The 24,191-nt window shown below is 36.3% G+C and overlaps 1 protein-coding gene across 6 annotated transcripts in view; it reads right to left on the minus strand.

Moving 5' to 3' along the window:
• Positions 1-24,191, minus strand: part of FNIP1 (folliculin interacting protein 1) — a 133,882-nt gene that overhangs the window by 63,096 nt on the left and 46,595 nt on the right. For 5 of the 6 annotated variants that reach the window (XM_021940199.2, XM_021940201.1, XM_021940197.1 and 2 more), the window contains 7 exons: positions 17,916-18,016; positions 17,593-17,667; positions 15,627-15,718; positions 9,685-9,768; positions 8,294-8,365; positions 5,517-5,652; positions 3,197-3,398 (listed from right to left, as the gene is read on the minus strand). In XM_021940199.2, coding sequence (XP_021795891.1) covers positions 3,197-3,398; positions 5,517-5,652; positions 8,294-8,365; positions 9,685-9,768; positions 15,627-15,718; positions 17,593-17,667; positions 17,916-18,016 — 762 coding nt within the window. The remainder of the gene's footprint in view (positions 1-3,196; positions 3,399-5,516; positions 5,653-8,293; positions 8,366-9,684; positions 9,769-15,626; positions 15,719-17,592; positions 17,668-17,915; positions 18,017-24,191) is intronic. The other variant, XM_021940200.1, reaches the window with a different exon arrangement.

A 24,191-nucleotide genomic window follows, 5' to 3' on the forward strand; every position in this document is an offset into this window, starting at 1 on the left:
TAAGTAACTACTATAGAACTTTAAAAATTAAGTCCCATTCACTTATGTAAAAGCATTCGTTTAATTTTATCTTTCAGCTTTAATAAAAAATGGGATACTACAATTGAACAAATATCCAAACAACTATAAGCATTAACAATGTACATTTTAGGTCGGGGTCCCAACCCCTGGGTCATGGACCAGTACCCGTCAGTGGCCTGTCAGGAATTGGGTCGAACAAGTGAGTGAGCGAGCATTACTGTCTGATCGCTGCCTCCTGTCAGATCAGGGGCAGCATTAGATTCTCATAGGAGTGCATACCCTATTGTGAACTGTGCATGCAAGGGATCTAGGTTGCACGCTCTTATGAGAATCTAATGCCTCTGAAACCATGGCAACTGCCCCCCTCCCCAGCCCTGTCCATGAAAAAATGATCTTCCACAAAACTGGTCCCTGGTTGCCAAAAAGGTTGGGGACTGCTGCTTTAGATTACAGAATTATCAAAGTGTTAAAATATGAAAACACTTGAAAAGTAATCTTTAATGAGTTCTATAATGCCTATTTCAAACTAACTCAAAATGTCAGTTCACCCACAACTTATTACTGTGTGTGATGACTTTGGCTAGACTACAAAATGTGAGAGCAGTCAATTGAAGAAATGTAATCAGTGTCTAACTTAAGAAAAGGTAAATGAAAATGGCCTTTACTCATGTGTTCAATAAAAAAGTACTGCTAATGAACTATTTATTTTTTGACATATTCAATATGAATAACTAACATCTATGTCTTCTCTAGAAGCAGATGATCCTTAGTCACTAATGAGTTATTGAGATACATCCTTTCTAAACCATTCTAACAGGTCTACCCACCTCTCGTCTCTTATTCCAGTCTCTTCAAAACACACTACCAAGTGCTCGTTTCAGCAGCCATATACAAAACACACTGCCAAGTTAATCTCTCCAAAGTATAACTTGCAAACAGCCTTAAAGAAAAAGTCAGAACTCCCTGGCAAGCACTCTACATTCTTTGTCATCAGGTCCTCATTAACTTCGCCAGTTGTACCTCTCACTATTCCTCTTCATATCCTTTCCCCTCCACAGACTGTTGCAAAAAACTCTGGTGATAGCCACTGATTTTATCAGCTCAACTTCTGGGAATCTCCTCTAAAAAATAATCTGGAAAATTCGCCAAGATGTTAACAGTAGGGTAGCAACAATTGTGAAAAAGTAGAAATGGCCTAACAGGGAAACTATTACTTCAATTGAGGAGACCTACTAAAACATATGTGAGAACCATTTACAATAACTTGAGAAATGTGTATGTGACAATGGTGTTTTTTATTTTACTATTTGAGATAGGGACTCATTCTGTTGCTACAGTGCAGAGGCACAATCACAACTCACTACAGCCTTGACCTTCTGAGCTCAAGCGCTCCTCCTGCCTCATCCTCCCTAGTAGCTGAGACTACAGGTGTGCAACCCCATGCCTGGCAAATTTTTAAATTTTTTTTGGTAAAGACAGGGTCTTGCCATGTTGCACAATCTGAGTTTTCTTAAATGAGCATATAATTTGAAAAATGTAGACACAGCACAATCCCTACCAAGTAAAAGCACAATATGTATAGAAAAGGCCTACATAAGATTTTTCAGCAATGAGTTTACTGTGTTCCTTTCGGGAGGCAAGAATGTCAATTTTCTTGCTATTCTGCTATATCCGATTTTCAGAACTTCATGTTTCAAAACATCCTGTACATCCTTCAAAATGCAGTCCAAATGAACTTCTTCCCAATAGGAAGTCATTTCACTTTCCCCCCAATTTCTAAAAAAACTTTTGTTTGTCCTTCCTTTTTAGCTTAGATTCTAATATTTCACAATTTACTTTACATATTTGTATTGTATATACTATCTCAGTAGCAATTGACAAAAGTGATCAATCCTTCCTTGAAATACTTTCTGTATTTGGCTTCCCCAAAAGAATAGTCTTGTTTTTTCTCCTAATTGAACAGCCAATCCTTTTCCTTCTCCTCTGCTGGTTCCTTCTCATCTCGTCAAACTCTTAATGTTAAAATGCACCACAACTCAGGCTTACCATTCTCTGTCCTCTCTTGCCAATCTCAATCAGTTTCATGGCTTTAAATACCATCTATACACTGATGACCTCTCTGGTAAACTCTAGACTTATAAAAACACTTGGATGTCCAGGATGCAAATATAAAAAAACCATCTTCCTTCATCAAATCTGTTTTGCTTGCAGTCTTTCTCACTTCAATGCTGGCAACTTCATCCTTCTAACTGCTTGCTAAAAAAATCTTAGAGTCAACCTTAATTGTTTTTTCTCCGATATGCCAATTCAGTACACCAGCTATTCACACTGGCTATTTCTATTTCTTACCAATTCAATCACTAAAGTGGTTTGAGTATTCATCATCTGTCACCTGGATTACTGCAACGGTATGCTAATTGGTCTCACAACATCTACTTTTGCTCCTAGAAATCTATTATCCACCAGCAGTAAGAGTGATCCTCATAAATAATGTCATTCTTCCTCCACTCAAAACCCTCCAATGGTTTCCCATCTTTCATACTTTCGTAAGAATAAATGCTAATGTTCTTACAATGGTATCTTATAAGGCCCTACATGATCTAGTCTCACTTCAACCCAGGCACTTTGGCCTCGTAATGCTGCTTAAGTATCAGGCTTACTCCTGCACTAAGGCCTTTGCCCCTGCCTGGAATATCTTGTTCCAGATGGTTGTAGCTCACTTGCTCCGTATTTCCGGACCACATTCACATGTCCTTTAATAAGGGGCATTCCTGACTAGCCTATAAGTAATCCTTCCTTCCAGGATTCCTTACATACCTTTCTCCATTTTATTTTTCTCCACAGGACTTATTACATACATCTATATTCACATGTTTATTTGTCCCATGAGATCAGAAGTGTTGCTTTTATCTCTTCTCTTTAATTGGTAGAATGGTGTCTACCACATTTTAGGCCCTCAAATATTTATTTACACAACAAATGGATGAATGATCTTACATCTTTTATTAGACAGTAAGCACCTTAAAAAGGGTTCAATCTATTTGCATCCACCAGAGCACTTTATAGGACACATGCACAATATCTGTTAATTTTTCTGCCAAATGAGTAACTATAATGCTTAATCAGGAGAGTAAAATTTTAAAAGAAAAAGATATAAATAAATAACTATGCTTACCTGTTCTATTGCACTCTTTAATTTGTTCATGTGGCTTTCAAAGAGAGGAAAATGTGAAAAAAAGAATTCATTAAATTTGTTATTTTCATCTTCATCTTTGGATAATGAAAAGATTACCCCAATTGCAATCTTCTTTTTCCTCACAATTCCTGGGTTAGGGCCACAGCTTTCATCTGAGAGATTAAAGCTTTCTTCTATAGACCTTAAAAATAAATGTTTTTTTTTAATTTACAAAAATAAAAATAATTAAATTCATAATTAAATCTTCTTGCTAATTAAAGGTAGGAAAGCTAAGTCTTCTGCTGTTTTATCAAACAAATCTAAAATTTCATACCAATTGTATATCTCTTTAAGAAATCTACTGGCTATTCTTTCAGGTTCACGTTTTTGTAAGAAATTTTACTACAGAGTCAGATTGGGAACATTTTTTGGTCCAATGAGAAGTTACTAAAGAAGTACATAATCCCAATTCATAATCAACCAAAAAGTGGCTAAATTTTAAGATTTATAGATGAGTCTGGCACAATCTTTTCCCTGTTCTAGGACCTTCTGGTCTCTGTTTTTGATTTCAGGAGTAAAGTCAAAGATGAAGGAATAAAGGAAATAAAAAAGAAGAGAAAACAAGAACTTTTAGTATCTACAGTTGTACTTAATGTAGATTTAAAAAACCTTTCAAGAATGAATTACCTTGCCAAAATAAAAACATGAAAAACTGAAATATCAAAACATGTAGTACATAAATCAAAGACCTGAACATAAAACTCTTAGAAGAAAACAAAGGGTAAAGGCGTCATGCATCATGACACTGATTTGGCAATGGTTTCTTGGATATAACACAAAAAAGCACAGTCAACAAAGGAAAAAAAAAAACTGGACGACATACAAATTTAACCTTCTGTGCATCAAAGGACGCTATCAATGTAGTAAAAAGGCATCCCACAGAATGTAAAAAAAATTTACAAATCATACACCTGATAAGGGATTAATATCTAAAATATATACAGATTTTCCACACCTCACCAACAAAGCAAAAAAAATACAATTATAATATGGGCAAAGGACTTAAATACACATTTCTCCAAAAAAGATATACAAATAGCCAATAAGAATGTTCAAGTTGGATGTGGTGCCTCATGCTTATAATCCTAGCACTTTGGGAGGCTGAGGCAAGTGGATCACTTGAGACCAGAAGTTCTACTAACCTGGGCAACATGGTGAAACTCCATCTCTACAAAAAAAAAAAAAATTAGCCAGGCGTGGTGGCAAGCCTGTAGTTCCAGTTATTTGAGAGACTGAGGTGGAAGGATCACCCGAGCCCAGGGAGGTTGAGGCTGCAGTGAGCCGTGATTGTGCCACTGCACTCCAGCCTGGGCAACTCAAAAAGGAAAGAAAAGAAAAGAATAGAAAAGATGTTCAACTTCACTAATTATTAAATACAAATAAAATCCACAATGAGGAACCACTTCAGACCCAGTAAGATGGCTATTATCAAAAAAACAGAAAATAAGTGCTGGTGAAGATATGGAAAAATTGGAACCAATGTGCATTGCTGGTGGGAATGTAAAATGGGACAGTAACCATGGAAAACAGTGTGCAGCATGACAGTTCCTCACAAATTTAAAAACCAAATTACCATATGATCCAGCAATTCCACTTCTAGGTATATAATCAAAAGTACTGAAAACAGGGACTTGAACAGGTATTTGCACACTCATGTTCATAGCAGCATTATTCACAATAGTTAAGAAGTGGAAGCAACCCAAGTGTCCATCAATAGATAAATGGATAAACAAAATGTGGTATGTATGTACAATGGAATGTTATTCAGTCATAAAAAGGAATGAATTTCTGACACATGCTACAACATCGATAAACCTTGAAGACATTATGCTAAATGAAATAAGGCAGACACAAAAGGACAAGCAGTGTATGATTTCATTCATACCTTGTATGAATTCATAAAGACAGAAAATAGAATGGTGGTTACAAGAGGAAGGGAAGGGAGAAATGAGGAGTTATGCTCAATGGATACAGAGTTTCAGCTGGGAAGAGGAAAAAGTTCTGGAGTTGGATGGTGATGATGGTTGCACAACAATATGAAGGTACTTAAACAAATGTCACTGAACTGTACACCTAAAAATGGTTAGAATTATAACTTGTTATGTATAACTTACCACAATTTTTTAAATGTAGTACATTTTAAAAGTTTTCAGTTTCAAACTAAAAATACACAGAATACAAGTCCAGGCTCTAAAAATCCATATAAAATTGTGTTTAAGGAACTATTCAATCTTGTTCTGTGTTTAAAGTTCCAACTTACCATCTAGGAAATACCCCATTTTCCAAACTTGTTGTTTGGCTGCGTCGCCAACGTCGCTGGTAGCTGCTGGCACAACTTCGGGTAAGTGAGGAGTTTGGGGAAGGAAATGGAGTGATCAGCAAGCTGCTGAGAGATGCTGTTAAGTCAGAAGAACAACAAGTATAAGTCAATAATGACTAAGCATAATGATAAATTTTTTTTAACAAAATTACGAATAGGTTAAGTTAAACTTGATTTTGCTTCATGAGCCTCTCAAATGTCCATTAAAAGAACACATCCTTCTTGCAGCAAGGTCTCAGATGAGAAAAATCATATATTAACAATGTATCAGCAAAAAACTCTGAGACAATCCCCTTTTGGCATTCCCCTCTAGGGACTCCAGAAGAAAATTATACTTTACAACAAGGCATTATCCCTTTGGCCACTGGACTGACTGTCCCCTAACTTAGCTGAATCCTTTTAGTTCTGAAATTAAAGGAAATCTGATGCTGTTCAAATTTAATGCAGCAGCTGGGTTTTAAGAACAAGCTATTGAAAATAAGTGTTTGAACGGCATTTAAAGAGGTCATTTACAAGTACTCATGGATCATGTGTGCACGTGTAGTCAAAGCTACCACTTTTAATTAAGAATCATGACTATACCTACTAAGCTCCAAAAAAAGAACGCTCTCTGGAGCATCTAAGGTGACAAACACATTCCAGCAGACTCCACTCTGTAACGGCTGCAATCCCCTGATCTTGGGGATTATCCCTTCCCAAAACACTTCTCTGAAATCTGTAAGATATGTTTACTGCCTGAGGTGTTAAGAGCTACAACTGCTGATTTTTCATTAGGCTAGGGGATTTTCATTAGGCTTTTCCCCACTGGATTTAGAGAGGGTAAGACTTGCCATTAAGGGCTTACTTTTGTTTGGCAATATTCCAGACTTCTATCTTTTATGATCATAAGGACATACTGAAAATGTATATTCAAAACAGGGAACTATTATCATCACTATTAAAAAGGTACAGGTCAGATGATAAATTATTTTGGACACCGGCACTACAAACTGAGACACTTTCATTACAAAGATCCATTCATTTTAATTCTGACAAATTCAATGACAGAGGATAAAGCTGTATGTGCCATGCAAACATCTAGACCATCAATGAACTCATTCTAAACTACTTTAGAATGCAGATTCTAAATGCAGACCATATTTTATCAATTAGTATTATAAAACCTTATAGTCCAAGATTGGGTATGTACAACTAAATCTGGGTGTGACTTCAGTGAAAAATAAAATGCTGTCCTAAGTCTAGAAAAAATATATTTCACTGCGTTCTAATATTAAAAATAACCCTATTAGAAAAAGAAGAAGACATACATTAACTTAAATGGCATATATTAATCCAATAACTTGAAGCAGCCTAACAGATCAGTCTAGCCAGACACTTCAATTTATAAAGAATATAACTATAAATAAATTAATTTATCATCTCTCGAATCTTAAATAATGAGAATTAAATTCCTGCCAGGGAAGACTAAATCTCTAGATTACATAGAAGCAAAGGGTATTAAAAGAAATATACTCTAGATTCTTTAAAACAAAAATAAGAAACTCAATTAGAAAAGAAAGATGAGATTACTTGAAAAACACAAGCCATTATTATTAGAGTAGTGGTTGGCAACCCTAGCTATCCATTAGAATCAAGTGTTAGGTTTTGCATTTGTTTTGTTTCTCAAATACAGATGCCTAGAGATGCCTTCTCTAGGTTACATGAGAGTCTTTGAAAGTAGAGTTCAGGCACTTGAATTTTTTTAAAAACTTTTCCTTGTTATTCTATCTAACACACACCCAGGGATTCCAATATACGGCTAGTTTATATTTTTCATTTATACTCAAAACTGAATCATAGAACAATTTCGACAGTAGAGCCATTTAATGTAACAACACATGCAATCACATTGAATTAAGTTTCTTATATCTAACAGTAATTCAAGCCTAAAATTACTCCTCCTTTTATTTATGCCCCAACACACACTTTTCTTTTTAGCTAAAATGACTTTTTTCTGAGCTTTTGCCTGGATAACTGCTATTTATTTCTCAAAATACAACTCAATCATCATTCTTCTGTAAAGCTTTGTTGGTATCCCTGCCCCTTGCCCAAGCTAAGTGTAGTGCTCTTTCTCTGAAGCTTTTTGCACAGGCCTATCACTAAATGCATCACACAATGAACTATGACAGATGATTTTCCTAATTTTTCTCCCAGTAGACTCCATACTTCTGTGTCCCTTAAAGGTAGACTCTGGGCTTTAATTTTTTAAATGTCTACCATGTTTCAATAAATGTTTGCTAGACCTACAAATTTTGGAAGAGTCCATATTTGAAAAAAAAAAAAGTATAATACTGATTCAAAATGCCTATGCTTTTCTGGGCAAGAGACAATACGACAATTTAAACTTAAGTTAGCAGCAAGCAAATATAAGCAACTGTGGTTTTTTTACTACGGTTCCTAAGCAGTTTTCTGACCAATGTTTTTCTTCTTATACTCACTAAGCTTCAACCAGTGTACTTTACTCTGGCTTTAGTTCACCCTGGCTTTATTCTACTCAGCACACTTAAAAGTAAACATGAAAAATGTTAAATTTACAAGACTTTGCTCTGGTCTTTCCACAGTTCTCTTGTAAGGCTAATATCAATATTAACAAATTTGATAATAAAGGGAGGGACAAAAAAGAAAATCAATGCCAACAGCAATCTCATAAAAAACTGAATACAAGAACCTGACATTACCAGACCGTGCTATGCCACTGTCTCTGTCCTCATTGAGCTCTCTTCCAGGCATGTCCATTGGGTTGCTGTGAACTATAAATAAAGATGAAACTGTCAGTTACAAAATATATTGCTATTCAGGTGGATGAACAGCTCCTTTTAAATAGCAAACAAAATCATGCTCATCTCATTGCATTCCCTTATTTTTTTCGATAGCATGACACCAACCCAACACCAAGAGCTATTACTCAGTTGAACAAGCTTTGAGAGCCCTGTGAAGATTTGATACACAGTATGAGAATCTAAAACATAATACCTAAAGAAGCAAGGAGTGACTAAAAGTCATATTTTAGAAGCATATTCAATGACAGATAATTACAATATACTATTAAATGAAAAAAAGCAAGCTACTGAACAGTATGAGCACTTGCTGGGACCAAGTGGTGGGTATATCATAGTTCACTGTACTGTTTCTGCCTATAACAATGTATGTTTCAAAATTCTCCATAATAAATTGAGAAATTTGTTTTGAGAAATTTGTTTGAATAGTATGATCCCAATTGTGTTTAAAAAACAAAAAAGCAGGTATTTCTGGCTGATAAAACAGCTAATACATATTTTTGCCTTTTAAAAATGTTTTCCAAGTTTTCTGTAAATATGTATTTGCTATATCTAATATTTATAAGGAAAGAAAATATTATTCAAAACAAGAAGGGCTAAATTGATACCAATTTGAGCACAATGAAGAGTAAATATGTTCACATTCTAATAATTTCCACTAAAAGGTTACAATGTTAGGTAATCTGCTAAAACGTGTGAAATAAGGTATATGATTAGAATCCTGGATATATACACATGAACACACTATACAATCATCAACTTGATTATGTAAGCAAATATAGTCATGTATGCTTTTTACAGAGCATTACAGTGGTGCTTGTTCATCTAAATCTTAGCTCCAAGAAAAATTGTTCTTATGGAATAGTGTAGATCAGAAATTTTACAATAATAACAAGATAGGATAATTTTCTGCAATTGGTGAACTATGGTACAAAAGCTACTCAGCCATGGAAACAAGACAGTGTCACATTAAAAATTCCAAGTGGTATCATAAGAAATAAAGTTCATACAAAGTTTTGGTTTCAGATTCTAAAGTTAAAATTATTATGCCACAAGAGAAATGGCAAACCAAAATTTCATAAAAATGTCAATTCTACTGATAACTCAGTGTCTGGAAACTTTAAGAACATGTTCAGTAGAAAGGAATTAAGTTCTTATACTTCCTAAAGCAATGTTTTCTTAACCACAACCTCACCAATTGCATTCATCTACTGTCTTGTTTCCACAGCTTAACTACAGAGTCTAGCCGTTGGGGCACACCAACTAGTCTACCCACACAGCACATCGCAAACCTGCAAAGAAAGAGGCGCTCCTGATCAGGCGGAGCGGACCCTGCTCAGAGAATGCCCGCCTGGGGCTGCAGAACTGTGAAAGACCTACATGGCAAAAACGTAAAATACACATGAAAGAGGACTGTTAGAGAAGCCACAATGCGTCAGGGAAAAAAGGTGAGCTAAGGCAGCACAAGAGCAGACCAACAAATATGGATGGAAACTTTTAAACTAAATAAGAATTCAAGCTGTCTTCCCATTTTTGAAACAGGATGATGTTTCTTTAGTCATGATTTATATCAAATAACAACTTCATGTATTTTTACTAATAAATCTATATGTAATAAAAACAAGCTTCTGCTATATAAAGTAAAAATTATTTTAAATGTTCAATCCTTTCTAATGTAAAACAGTATTTTTAAAGATTTGAAAAAGTATGATAATGTTATTTATCTAAACTGATATTTGCCAAATAAATTTATTTTTTTAAAGTTGTTTTAAGATTACAGTATGTGCCTACAACTGAAGTGAGGAGAAAACCACCTAAGCACTTGGCACACAGCATACAATAGGGTGCAAAACCAGCAAAGAGATCTTACTGACATTAAAAATTAGTTTTTCTAACCCAGTGACAAGTTACAAAGTAATGGAAGAAACCAAGGTTACTAAACCAGGAGTCAGTCACTGTGGGAGGAGGAACACAAATGACACTCATCCGGGACCGGACTCCCAGCTGTTCAAGAGAAGTAGCTGCCACATGCTTCATCAAGAAAAGGTTAATTGCAGTCTGAAGACCCAAGAAGGGCATTATGGCCTGAAAGCAAGCAGCTGGGTTACCTGTTAGCTATGCTTCATAAAAATAGTCTAAACAGCCATGAAGGACATTTATCTAGGATAGAATAGGGGGCTTTCTGTTTTAAAAAGTGACAATTACATTTTTCTTCTTTCCTTTTTTGAAACAGGATTTTGCTCTGTCATGTAGGCTGGAATGCAATGGCATAATCGTAGCTCACTGCAAGTTCTAACTCCTGAGCTACAGTGATCTTCCCTCCTCAACCCTCCCCATGAGCCAGGTGCATGTCACCAGGCCCAGCTAATTTTGAAAACTTTTTAGTAGAGACAAAGTCTTGCTCCATTGCCCAAGTTGATCTCCAATTCCTGGGCTCAAGTGATCCTCCTGCTCTGGCCTCCTAAAGTGTTGAAATTACAGGCATGAGCCACTGTGTCCAGCCAACTGTAGTTTTCAAATTGCTAACAGATATTATTTTTCTGTAGCAATAACTTCTATAATTATAGCACATGTACAGCAATCCTTCATGTCTCAATGATCAGCTCTTTAATTCGTCCTAGCTTTCTTTCCCTAGTTACTTCAAAAATTATTTACTTCTTTAAACTCCTTCCCTACCTCTTCTTCTTAGCATAAAACTTTTGCTTCCTAGAGTATGCACATACACACAGTAGAATTAACCAGATTGGAACCCTTTTTTTCCTATCATCCTGCTTCAAAACTTACTCTCTCACCCATCCTTGCCCCCTTCCTGCCTAAGCAGTCATGTTATTCAAGTCTTACAACGTGCTAGGGACTTATTAAAAAATCCTAAGTTCCTCCCTCCCTTCCAAAGTTAACTCTAAGTCAGCTAGGACCCCAATCCCCCATTCTTCTTCAAAAACCTCCTTCTATCAATTATTACTTCTAGTCTTTAATTTCATGCTCCTTATAACTTCCTTTTTCTGTCAACACTTAAACATAGTCAAGTCTCTTCCACCACCCTCCATATATCTAATCCTACAGCAATTCAGCAGTTCTCAAAATGTCATCCAAGCACCCGTGGGGTCCCCGAAACTTTCAGGGGGTCTGTGAAGTTCTCCATTTTCCAACTACACATCTGTGTGAGACAGATTTTCTTGATACACTTCAATGAAAATAACATATCACAAAAGACTGAATACAGAGGCAGATATGAGAATTTAGCTGTATCCTCATCCAGAAATTAAGGAGACTTATAAAAATGTAAAACAATGCCACTCTTCTTACTAATTTTTTGGAAGCCTGTAATAACATGAAAGGAAGTATTAGTGTAATTTTTCAAGGATTTACTAAATATTCTTCAATTTTTTGTTGTAATTTCTAATAATTTATCGATAGTTGTAATCCACATAAACAAAAGTTCTCTGCAGTCCTCGATAATTTCTACGTGTATAAAGGGCTCCCAAAACCAAAAAGTTTGAGAATCACTGCTTGCATCTTGGACAAGTCCAAACTCTGAGTCATCCCAATTCTGATGTCTATTCTCCCCACTGAAACTGCTCATCTAGGCCACCAAAAGCCTTCCTGTTGCTTAATTTAGTACATATTCTCTTATATTACCTTATAGCAGTAACTGATGCTGATTATATTACACTGTAAACTTTTTTCCCATGTAACACACTCTCTGTATTTTTCCCCCTCAGTCTCTGTTTGTGTGCTTTTCTTCTCCTACCCTTTTTTTTTTTTGAGACAGAGTCTCCCTCTGGCTGCAGTGCAGTGGCGTGATCTCGGCTCAACTGCAAGCTCCGCCTCCCGGGTTCACGCTATTCTCCTGCCTCAGCCTCCCAAGTAGCTGGGACTACAGGAGCCACCACGCCCAGCTAATTTTTTTGCATTTTTAGTAGAGACGGGGTTTCACCATGTTAGCCAGGATGGTGTCGATCTCCCAACCTCGTGATCTGCCCGCCTCAGCCTCCCAAAGTGCTGGGATTGCAGGCATGAGCCACCGTACCTGGCCTCGTACCCCTTCTTAAAGCCAGCATTCCCCAGGGTTCCATCTTCAACAATCTTTCCTTCTCATTCTTTACATTTCCTAGGTCATCCTCTATTCCCGTGCCTTCAATTATAATTTATGTCCTGATGATTCTCAAATCCACAGAATATACAGCTAACTGGTCAACTTCTATTATTTTTAAATTATTAAACACTCATCCATTTTTATGTTAAAGAGAATACCCTACAATATACCTATCTAACTAGCTAACAACAATGGATTTCTTCACTTGGATATTCCGGTACTTCCAATTGAACATGCCTAAACCTAAAATCATCAATTCTGATTTCTTCTATACCCCTTAGTGAAGAGCACCCATATCCATGCAATTAAACAGCCAGCAAAGTGCCAAACTTGATTCTTCCTTTTGCCTCACCTCTTCTAATTAGCTAATCTGGTCCACTCTATGTCCCTTACTGAATTTCTCAACAACTATCCCCACTGACACTAATTTACTATAGGTACCACTATCTGTCATTTGGAGTACCATGAGTAGCCTTCTAATATGGGCCTTTTCTCAAGACCACTTGCTTACCTGAATCCATTCCTACTGCAGTTACAATACTCTTCTACAGATACAAACGTAATTTGATTGTGTTTGTTATATTCCGAAAATTACTCTGTGGTGGCCTCGAGAATGTATCTCAAAGATCTCCAACTATAAAGAGTATGTTGATTAAGAACCCCTGATGAAATCCACTGGCACATTTGTGCAAGGACACATAGCTGATAGGCTGCTCCCAGTCAATGGTTGAACACAGTAGGTATACTAAGGCAGGCCCATTTTGGGGAGACATGGGACACTTCTGACAACCAACTTTGACCCAAATAATTCCCAGGGCCTTGCCAAACCTCCCTTGAACTGTATAGCTGGCTTGAGACACTTCCAGTCAACACTCCATCCCTCTCTCCTTCATTTATGGTCAGACTTACATCACAATTTGATGGGTCTCTCAGCCTTTCCCAGCATTTTCCTCATTTTCCTTTACACAGTCATTTCCCCTAACACAACTGTTGCATGTTTAACCCTGTCTTTGGCACCTGCTAAAAAAAACAGGTAAAGGACCCGAACCAACATATCTGCACTGGTGCCCAACTACACTAAACCAAGCATTAACTCTAAATTCCTCAGTGTGGCCTACAGTGCATTTTGTGATCTACCTTTTGCTCCATTCTTTCTTTTTCATTTACTTTACCCCTACTCTGTGCTCCATACATACTGATTTATTCACATTCTTTCCATACTCTTATGATCTTTTGCCCCTAGGTCTGTGTACATACTATTGCTTCTTCACAGAACATTTATTTCCCTAGCCATCTGGCTAATCCTTCAAGCTTAGGCCTCATGTCCTCAAGGAAGCCTTCCTTGACTCTCCAGTACTGAACTGAGTGCTTCTCCTTATTTTAATCACACCCTGCTCTTAACCCTGTCTAAGAATTTACCATAATATACTGTAATTGTTGTATTACTTTTCTGACTTCCACTAACTATAAATCCATTGAGGCAGGAACTGTGTCTGGTTCACCACTGTATCTTCAGGGCCTAACAGAGTGTTTGGCATATGACAGGTGCTCACCACATACTTATCGATTGACTGATTGATTGGAAATTGAAAGAAAGTAAGAAATAGCAGACATGCAAAAAAATCCTTGACTGACAATTAAAAGAGTGCAAATGTTGCTCATTATTTAAAGTCAGTAGTATGTAAAATGGATTTTCTACTCTACATTAAAAGAGAGGACAAGTATATCTAACCTCTATAGTATAATTTACCTTTATAAGTAATAATGGATTTGTGTTATTAAAATGAATTCCTTTTGGCTGGGGCACAGTGGCTCACACCTGTAATCCCAGGACTTTGGGAGGCTGAGGCGGGTGGATCACTTGGCGGTCAGGAGTTCGAGAACATCCTGGCCAACACAGCAAAACCCTGTCTCTACCAAAAATACAAAAATTAGCTGGATGTGATGGCACGTGCCTGCAGTCCGTTACTTGGGAGGCTGAGGCAGGAGGATCGCTTGAACCCAGGAGACAGAAGTTGCAGTGAGCTAAGATCACACCACTGCACTCCAGCCTGGGTGACAGAGTGAGACTCCATCTCAAAAATCAAAAACAAACAAAAACTCGTAATTACTTTCAACTTTCAACAAGTCCCTTGAGCTTTGAAAAGAATCACATTATAAAGAAAAAAGATTTCATTCTTTGTCACATTTTTCCTTTATTTAAAAAAATGAAGTAATCAAGCAAGTTAAGAAAAAGTAGAACTATTTTTCTATAACACACACACATTATAAAGTATAAGCCTAACACTATGACTAGTGCACAGTAATAGGTGTTTCATAAGCGATTGCTCATTTGAATAAACACAAATTATAAAAAATAAATAGGATGTCATACAGTTCAAGTTGGAAGAAAAAACTGTTTTCTACTAATATATAACAAATATTTATTTAAATTAATTATGATTAAAAGTTCTTACTAAACAGAAAATGAGAGAAATATTAATACTATTCTAATTGCTATCCCATTCCCTTGGCTACTATACAGCTTTTTATGCACCAGAAATATCGCAATACAGCAGCAGTTCACTTGAGCTGTCTAGAAAAAATGACCAGAAATTTTAGAAAGTCTGTCACTTTAAAATGTAGTACTTAACAACAATTAGCTAACCAAAGTACTAAATGAATTGTTATTCTAATAAATCTTTTAAGAAACATCAAATCTGAACATCTGCTCATCTGAATTACAGGTCACAAAAACAAGCATCATTTTAAAATGACTTTTATGGTTAGGGAAGACAGAAGGAAGAAGATGTAGTAGTCTTCCTCAGCTGAAATAGCCAAAAGAACTACTAAGGGCTTTTCTTATCACTGACACCTTTCAAAAATGCTTCAAATTTAACAATGAAAAACAACGAAGACAAATTAGATATATCTAAAGCAGTCTCTTTATCAGATACAAAATAAATACTGTGTTCAAATATATGAAAAATATGTTTTCCAAATAAATGTTATACATACTGGCAATTTAAAAGGCTCTTCCACTTACAGTATTTGAAATTCTTTGTTATCATGACAGATCTGCATTAAGGAATAACTTCAAAAAACACTTGTTACACTGTTAATATTTTTTAAACTTATAAAATCAAAGGAACCATTTACCTATATTTCCAAGCAGTCCATTAATAACTGTGTTATTATCAGCCTTTAATGTATTGTTGTCCTGATTGATGAATTCAAGACTATCTTGTAGCCTATGGAGGGTGAGAAAAAAATTAATTCCAAATTCATTTTATGGTTTAAGGGCAATTCGTTGGACATCCTGATGAAATTTTAAGCACAAAAAGTTTCTTCCTATTAGCATTATAAATTAACTAACATAATCATTTAAATCAGAGGTTGGTAAACTATAGCCTAAGTGCCAGATCTAGTCTGCTGCCTCTTTTTGTAAATAAAGTTTTATTGGAACACAGCCATGCCCATTCATTTATAAACTGTGTATGAATGCTTTGATGCTGCACCAGCAGAGCTGAGAAACTATAACCCATTGTCCGGCTCACAAAGCCAAAAATATTTACTATCTGGATCTTTAAAGAAGAAGTTACTGAACCTGATTTAGATTACAAACAAGGTTTCCCCTCATATTTTAGACCTAAAAATATTTTCTAATTATCTGTTAGGGAGAGGTGGAAGCTAGGAGGAAGAAGAGGAGAATAAATCATTAGGCAAATATCCAAAAACTATCTTTAGTCTAATATATTACAAATAACCTATATGACTTCTTTTAGTGACTCTTTCAGGATAACAAAAATAAAAGTGCTTTATGCTTTTAGTGCAAAATATCCTTTCTAGAGATTTTAGGAATCATCAGAACTTAGAAAAGGTGAAAAAACTTAGGTGATTATGGCTAACATCAGTGATTCCAACACGGAATCTTTAATTTCTCCTTTAGTAGGTCTCTAATTTCTACTTTTAAAAATCAGTATTTTTGGCTTCAAGATATTTTAAAGCATCCATAATATTTTAAAGGATACCTCCCACGGCCGGGCGTGATGGCTCACGCCAGTAATCCCAGCACTTTGGGAGGCTGAGGCGGGCGGATCATTTGAGGTCAGGAGTTCGAGACCAGCTTAGCCAACATAGTGAAACTCTGTCTCTACTAAAAATACAAAATTAGCTGGGCATGGTGGCCTGCACCCGTAGTCCCACCTACCCTGGAGGCTGAGTCAGGAGAATTGCTTGAACCCGAGAGGCAGAGGTTGCAGTGAGCTGAGATCGCGCCACTGCACTCCAGCCTGGTGACACAGTGAGGCTCCGTCTCAAAAAAAAAAAAAAAAGAAAAAGACTACCTCCTACTTTCCTTCCAAAGAGTTACAGGTATTAGAAACTTAGCTAATAAAACTCTTCCAAACAGGTATTTTTAAGGCATTAACAACTGATGGGGGCTGTACAGAATTTCTGTAATCTGGGGTCGTTTCCTTGCTGCCTTTGACCTTGGGTTATCCCCAGGGGCTCTGACTAGCCAAAGAGTCTTGCTCTGATATGGCACCTGCAAAATCTCTCTCTGGGGTCTTTCACTGCCTAACTTTAGCCCCAGTAATTTGCTAGGTTCTGGCACATGGCCCATGATCCTGAAACCAGGCCTGCCTTTGTTTCAGCTTCACTATTCCAATCTTTGCATTAATAGCTTGTAATACCCTGGTGGCTATCATTATATAGTGTATATATTATGTGTAATATCAATATGGCTGACCTAGGTCAGTACTGTCTGTAGGGTTAATTTCATAGGGGATCTGAAAATTGAAGAGCACCAACCCTACAGATTGTGGTAACTCAGGAAACTCAGTGTGGTACCGGAAAACTGAAAATCAGCATGTTGACCTAAGACGGAAATCCATTCAACATTCTACTTCCAGATACTGCTTCTAGCAGTTCACAAAAACAGAAACCACATCTCCTGTTTCTCAACTAAACTCAATTGAGAGTGAAATCTGGCCTCCATGAACTTTTAAACTTAAGGAAAGATAGAAAATCTGAACTTGTGCTGCAGTGCTAAAAGCAGTTTGTTAGTTTTCATACTTTGTACATCTAAAGTAATACAATTCCCCCTGTATCCATAAGCACTTACGTATTGAGACTTCCACAAATACTGCTGCCAGTCCGAGCAGTAAACACTTTGCTGAGCATGAGCTGTGGAGGGGAACTATGAAGAAAAAGAGAAAGAGAGAGACCAAAACTAAAACACAATGGCCTTTTGGAGTTATTATAAATAAAAATGTGTAAGTCACAGAGGTTTCACAGCATAGTTGCCAATGGTAGCATTAAAACCATAGAACATTTTAAATGGAGTATGGCAAGCTCAATCTGAGTGAAGATCATACAAAATTCTCTCTTAAAAAAACCAAATACCTAAAAATGGACTTGTTAAAAAAAAATCAGAAAATTTCTCACCGAATCTGATGAATTTTTAGGGTGGATCCTTTGTAGCTCATTGCTACTGAGCCAAACATCATCTCTCCAAGCATATTGGCATCAGAAGAGCATCGAGAACCCTAAACAATAACCACACATTAACAAACTGTGTTAATTAGAAGCTTATGACTATTTCATATATTTTTATTAAAATTCTTTTTATATAGTTATTCTACATTAATAATTGTAATTCTACACTGTATACGCTGTTCTGCAACTTGATTTTCTTCATTTTAAAATGTCTTCTTGATGTAATCATGTTGTTACACATAAATGTTTGACTAATTCCTTTTAAGAGTTGTACAATATTTTATTGCATGAAAATACCACCGTTTGTCAGACCAGTCCCCTTTATTCACGGGCATTTAGGTCACTTCCAGATTTTTGCTATTATCAATAATGCACAAGTAAGCATTCTTAACCACATCTTATGCATATGCAATGTTTCTCCAGGATAGATAATAAGTGAAATTCAAATAATACGCAGAATAATTTTTACTACTCCTGTTGTATAAAAGAAGCATCCATAAATAGGGCAATTTATATCTATTGTGTACTTCTGTAAAGACATATCTGCAATCTACAGTTTCAATACTATGCCTATGAAAATCCTAATAACATTTTTTACAAAAACGGAAAAACATATAAAAATTCATATGAAACCACAGAAGACCACAATGAGCCAAATCAACCTTGAAAAAGAACAAAGCTGGCAGGCATTACACTTCCTGATTTCAAATTATACTACAAAGCTACAATAGTGAAAACAGTAAGGTACTGACATTAAGACAGACATCTAGACCAATGGAACAGAACAAAGAGACCAGAAATAAACCTACATGTATACAATCAACTGATCTTCAAGAAGTGTGCTAAGAATACACAATGCGGACAGGATAGTCTCTTCGACAAATGCTTTTGGGAAAACTGGATATCCACATGCAAAAGAATAAAACTGGTGTCCTATATCATGCACAAAATCAACTCAAAATGGATTAAACGCTTACACGTATGACCTGAAACTGTAAAACTCCCAGAAGAAAATAGGAGAAAAGCTTGATGACATTGGTCTTAGCAATAATTTCACAGATATGACAGCCAAAGCACAGGTAACAAAAGCAAAAACAGACAAGTGGGACTACATCAAACTAAAATGTTTCTGCACAGCAAAGAAAATAATCAAGAGGGCGAAAAGATAAAATATGGAATGGGAAAAAATACTTGCAAACCATGTATCTGATAAGGGATTCGGCTTCAAAATGTACCAGAAACCCCTACAACTCTATAGTAAAAACTAATAACGCAATTAAGGTCTTGAATAAACATTTCTCCAAAGAATTCATACAAATGACCAACTGATACAGGAGAAATGCTCAACATTTCTAATCAGAGAAATGTAAATCAAAACCCCAAAACCTGTCAGGTTGGCTATAATCAAAAAAGCAAAGACAACAAGTGGTGAGGATGTGGCAAAACTGGAGCCCTTGCACATTGTTGTAGGAATGCAAAATGGTACTGTACTTATGGAAAACAACATGGCAAGTCCTCCAAAAATTAAAAATAGAACTACCATGTGATCTGGCAATTCCACTTCTGGGCATTTTTCCAAAATAACTAAAATCAGGATCTCAAAGAGATGTTAGCACTCCTATGTTCATTACAGCACTATTCACAATAGCCAAGATGTGAAAATAACCCTAAATGTCCATTGACAGATGAAGAGATAAATGAAATATAATAAATACATAGAATGAAACACTATTCAGTTTTTAAAAAGAAGAAAATTCTGCAACATGCAACAACACAGATTAATCTTAAGGATGTTAGGCTAAATGAAATAAGCCAGTCACAAAAAGATAAATACTGCATGATAAGATAAATACTCCACTTATATGAGGTATTTAAAATAGCCAAATTTACAGAATCAAAGAGTAGAATGGTAGTTACCAGGGGCTGGGGCGAGGGGGAAATGTGGAGTTACCAGGGACTGGGGCGAGGGGGTAACTAATCAATGGCATTAAATTTCAAACAATTTGAATAAGCTCTAGAGATCTACAGTGTACATATAGACAACAATTCCTTGTACATTTAAAAATTTAAGAGGGTAGACTTCATGTTCTTACCACAATTTTTTTTTTTTTTTTTTAAGACTTCTTTGAGGCTGGGCACAGTGGCTCACACTTGTAATCCCAGCATTTTGGGAGGCCGAGGCGAAAGGATCACAAGGTCAGGAGTTTGAGACCAGCCTGGCCAACATGGTTAAACCCTGTCTCTGCTAAAAATACAAAAAATTAGCTGGGTGTGGTGGTGCACGCCTATAATCCCAGCTACTTGGGAGGCTGAGGCAGGAGAATTGCTTGAGCCCAGGAGGCAGAGGTTGTAGTGAGTGGAGATCGGGCCACTGCACTCCAGCCTGGGCGACAGAGCAAGACTTCCTCGAAACATTAGAATGTCTTGTTTCCAAAGAACCTCCTGATTAAAAAGTTATTCTCTTTCATTATTCTTTGTCTTCACAGGAGTCAGACAACAGTTAAAGATTGAACTTATCCGTTGGGTTACTATTTAGATATCGTGGCAAATATCACTATTTACCTACCAAGTATCTGTTCTCTAATTCTTCCTCATTTTTTGAAGTCCAGTTTGTTTTAGGGAACTAATGTGCACAACTGAAAAAAATTTCATTTCATAGGCTCACTTGAAGATAGGCGATTTAGAATAATTTTTATACTTAAAAGGTTAGTGTTATGGTTGAAGTAGCAATTTTCAGTACTCATTTACATGCATTTGACACAGGCCTGGTCCATAAGATGTAAATGGAAGTCACTACAGATGGAGATGTCATATTATAACAACAAGGCAACAAGTACACATTAACTCCAAGTAGAAAGATAAGGGAACCATGGTCTCTGAGGGTATCTTGAAGCCCAGTATCACACCTAGATAGTACACTTTTAGGGTTATCATGTCAGGAACACAATCCCTAATTTGTTTAAGCCACTGTTTAGAGAGTGTCCCAATACCATCCTTTGATGCAATTATATAAAATAAAAAAATTAATGGTTTCTAAAATATTTAGGAAAATTCTAATAACCATAAAGTGAAGAGAATCCCCACTTTACAACTGGAGACCAGGATATACAGCTGCACACTGTTTTTCATTTTATCATGTGACTCTTTTACTCCTTTGTCTATTTACTACCTATCTTAAATTGTCCTATTATTAGGGTTAAGACAATCCCTATGTTTAAATATTTGTACCTTTCTTTAAAAAGACACCTTCAAGTAGCAACACATTTTTTTATACATGGCTATTTTTATATCAGTTTCATGTATGTTCATTTACATGGTTTTTTTTCCTTCTCAGAGCTATACTCTTAATTTTGGTCTAATAAGAGCACAAACATTATTATCATTATTATTATTATTATTATTTGAGATGGAGTCTTGCTCTTGTCTCCCAGGCTGGAGTGCAATGGCACGATCTCGGCTCACTGCAACCTCCGCCTCCCGGGTTTCAAGTAATTCTCCTGCCTCAGCTTCTGGAGTAGCTGGGACTACATGTGCACACCACCACACCGAGCTAATTTTTGTATTTTTAGTAGAGACGGGGTTTCACCATTTTGGCCAGGATGATAACAATCTCTTGACCTTGTGATCCGCCCACCTTGACCTCCCAAAGTGCTGGGATTATAGGCATGAGCCACTGTGCCTGGCCCACAAAGTTAATTTTTAAGAAAAAAGTCATTTCTGTCATACCTAGGTTACTAATATAGAAAGCAACTAATTTATTCTTGAGATTTGGTTAAGATCAAATTTTTATTTTAAGACACAGAGGCTTGGGTACTGAGAACAACATTTCAGAAATGGAGTTGAACAATTTTTTTAATGATAAAATAGCTTTTTTAAAAAACTCAATGCCAGTATTACTTGGCAACCTAAATTACTTCTGGCTAATGACAGACATGGCAGTCTTCCCTTACAAGCTCCATAATGTGTCTAACTACATTGTTATTTTGACTGAAATTATTATTTCTTGTATTAAGCAAGCTATACAAATTTAAATACCAAGGCATTTATAGATTTAACTATTACGCAAATAAAATAATCCCCAGAAAGCAAAATACAGTAAAAATATTAATACATTGCTATGTAAATTTTATGATACCATATAGTTTACTATTAAGGTTCTATTTGTCTGTTCTAACATATATTAAATAGTTACCATGAATGTGACTGGCAAGCTATGTATTTTAATGCGACATAATCTACAACGAAACTTATAATTAAAAGGATGCTATTATCATTATTGTCTTTTTAAAAATGCCTTATTTAAAAGGTCTATTCTAAGTACTCATTCCTGAAAGCTAATAATCTGTTAAACACTGTGTAACTCAAAGAATATGTTCCACTTACCTGAAATTATATACATTTTTAAAAAATTATTATTATGCTTCTTAGTTCTGGGATACATGTGCAGAATGTGCAGGTTTGTTAAATAGGTATACATGTGCCATGGTGGTTTGCTGCACCCATCAACCTGTCATCTACATTAGGTATTTTTCCTAATGCTACTCCTCCCCTAGCCCCCATTCCCCCAACAGGCCCCAGTGTGTGATGTTCCCCTCCCTGTGTCCATGTACTTTCATTGTTCAACTCCTACTTATGAGCGAGAACATGCGGTGTTGGTTTTCTGTTCTTGTGTTAGTTTGCTGAAAATGATGGTTTCCAGCTTCATCCACATTCCTGCAAAGGACATGAACTCATCCCTTTTTATGGCTGCACAGTATTCCATGGTGTATATGTGCCACATATTCTTTATCCAGTCTATCACTGATGGACATTTGGGTTGGTTCCAAGTCTTTGCTATTGTAAATAGTGCTGCAATAAACATACATATCCATGTGTCTCTATACTAGAATGATTTACAATCCTTTGGGTATATACCCAGTAATGGGATTGCTGGGTCAAATGGTATTTCTGGATCTAGATCCTTGAAGAATTGCCACACTGTCTTCCATAATGGTAGAACTAATTTACACTCCCACCAACAGTGTAAAAGTGTTCCTATTTCTCCACATCCTCTCCAGCATCTGTTGTTTCCTGCCTTTTTAATGATTGCTATTCTATCTGACATGAGATGCTTATCTCATTATGGTTTTGATTTGCATTTCTCTAATGGCCAGTGATAATGAGCTTTTTTTCATTTTGTTGGCTGCATATAAATGTCTTCTTTTGAGAAGTGTCCATTTGTATCCTTCATCCACTTTTTGATGGCGTTGTTTGTTTCCTGTAAATTTGTTTAAGTTCCTTGTACATTCTGGATATTAGCCCTTTGTCAGATGGATAGATTGCAAAAGTTTTCTCCCATTCTGCAGGTTGCCTGTTGACTCTGATGATACTTTCTTTTGCTGTGCAAAAGCTCTTTAATTAGATCTCATTTGTCAATTTTGGCTTTTGTTGCCATTGCTTTTGGTGTTTTAGTCATAGTCTTTGCCCATGCCTATGTCCTGAATGGTATTGCCTAGGTTTTCTTCTAGGGTTTTTATGGTTTTAGGTCTTACGTTTAAGTCTTTAATCCATCTTGAGTTAATTTTTGTATATAAGGTGTAAGGAAGGGATCCAGTTTCAGTTTTCTGCATATGGCTAGTAAGTTTTCCCCAACACCATTTATTAAATAGGGAATCCTCTCCCCATTGCTTTTTTTGGTCAGGTTTGCCGAAGATCAGATGGTTGTTGATGTGTGGCGTTATTTCTGAGGCCTCCGTTCTGTTCCATTGATCTATGTATCTATTTTGGTATCAGTACAATGCTGTTTTGGTTACTCTAGCCTTGTAGTACAGTTTGAAGTCAGGTAGCGTGATGCCTCCAGCTTTGTTCTTTTTGCTTAAGATTTTCTTGGCTATACAGGCTCTTTCTTGGTTCCATATGAAATTTAAAGTAGATTTTCTAACTCTGTGAAGAAAGTCAATGGTAGATTGATGGGGACAGCATTGAATCTATGAATTACTATAGGCATGATGGCCATTTTCACGATACTGATTCTTCTTATCCATAAGCATGAAATGTTTTTCCATTTGTGTGTATCCTCTCTTTTTCCTTGAGCAGTGGTTTGTAGTTCTCCTTGAAGAGGTCCTTCACATCCCTTGTAAGTTGGATTCCTAGGTATTTTATTCTCTTTGTAGCAATTGTGAACGGGAGTTAACTCATGATTTGGCTCTCTGTTTATCTATTATTGGTGTATAGGAATGCTTGTGA

Source organism: Papio anubis, chromosome 5 (genome assembly GCF_008728515.1).
Source record: "Papio anubis isolate 15944 chromosome 5, Panubis1.0, whole genome shotgun sequence".
Lineage (NCBI taxonomy): Eukaryota > Metazoa > Chordata > Mammalia > Primates > Cercopithecidae > Papio > Papio anubis.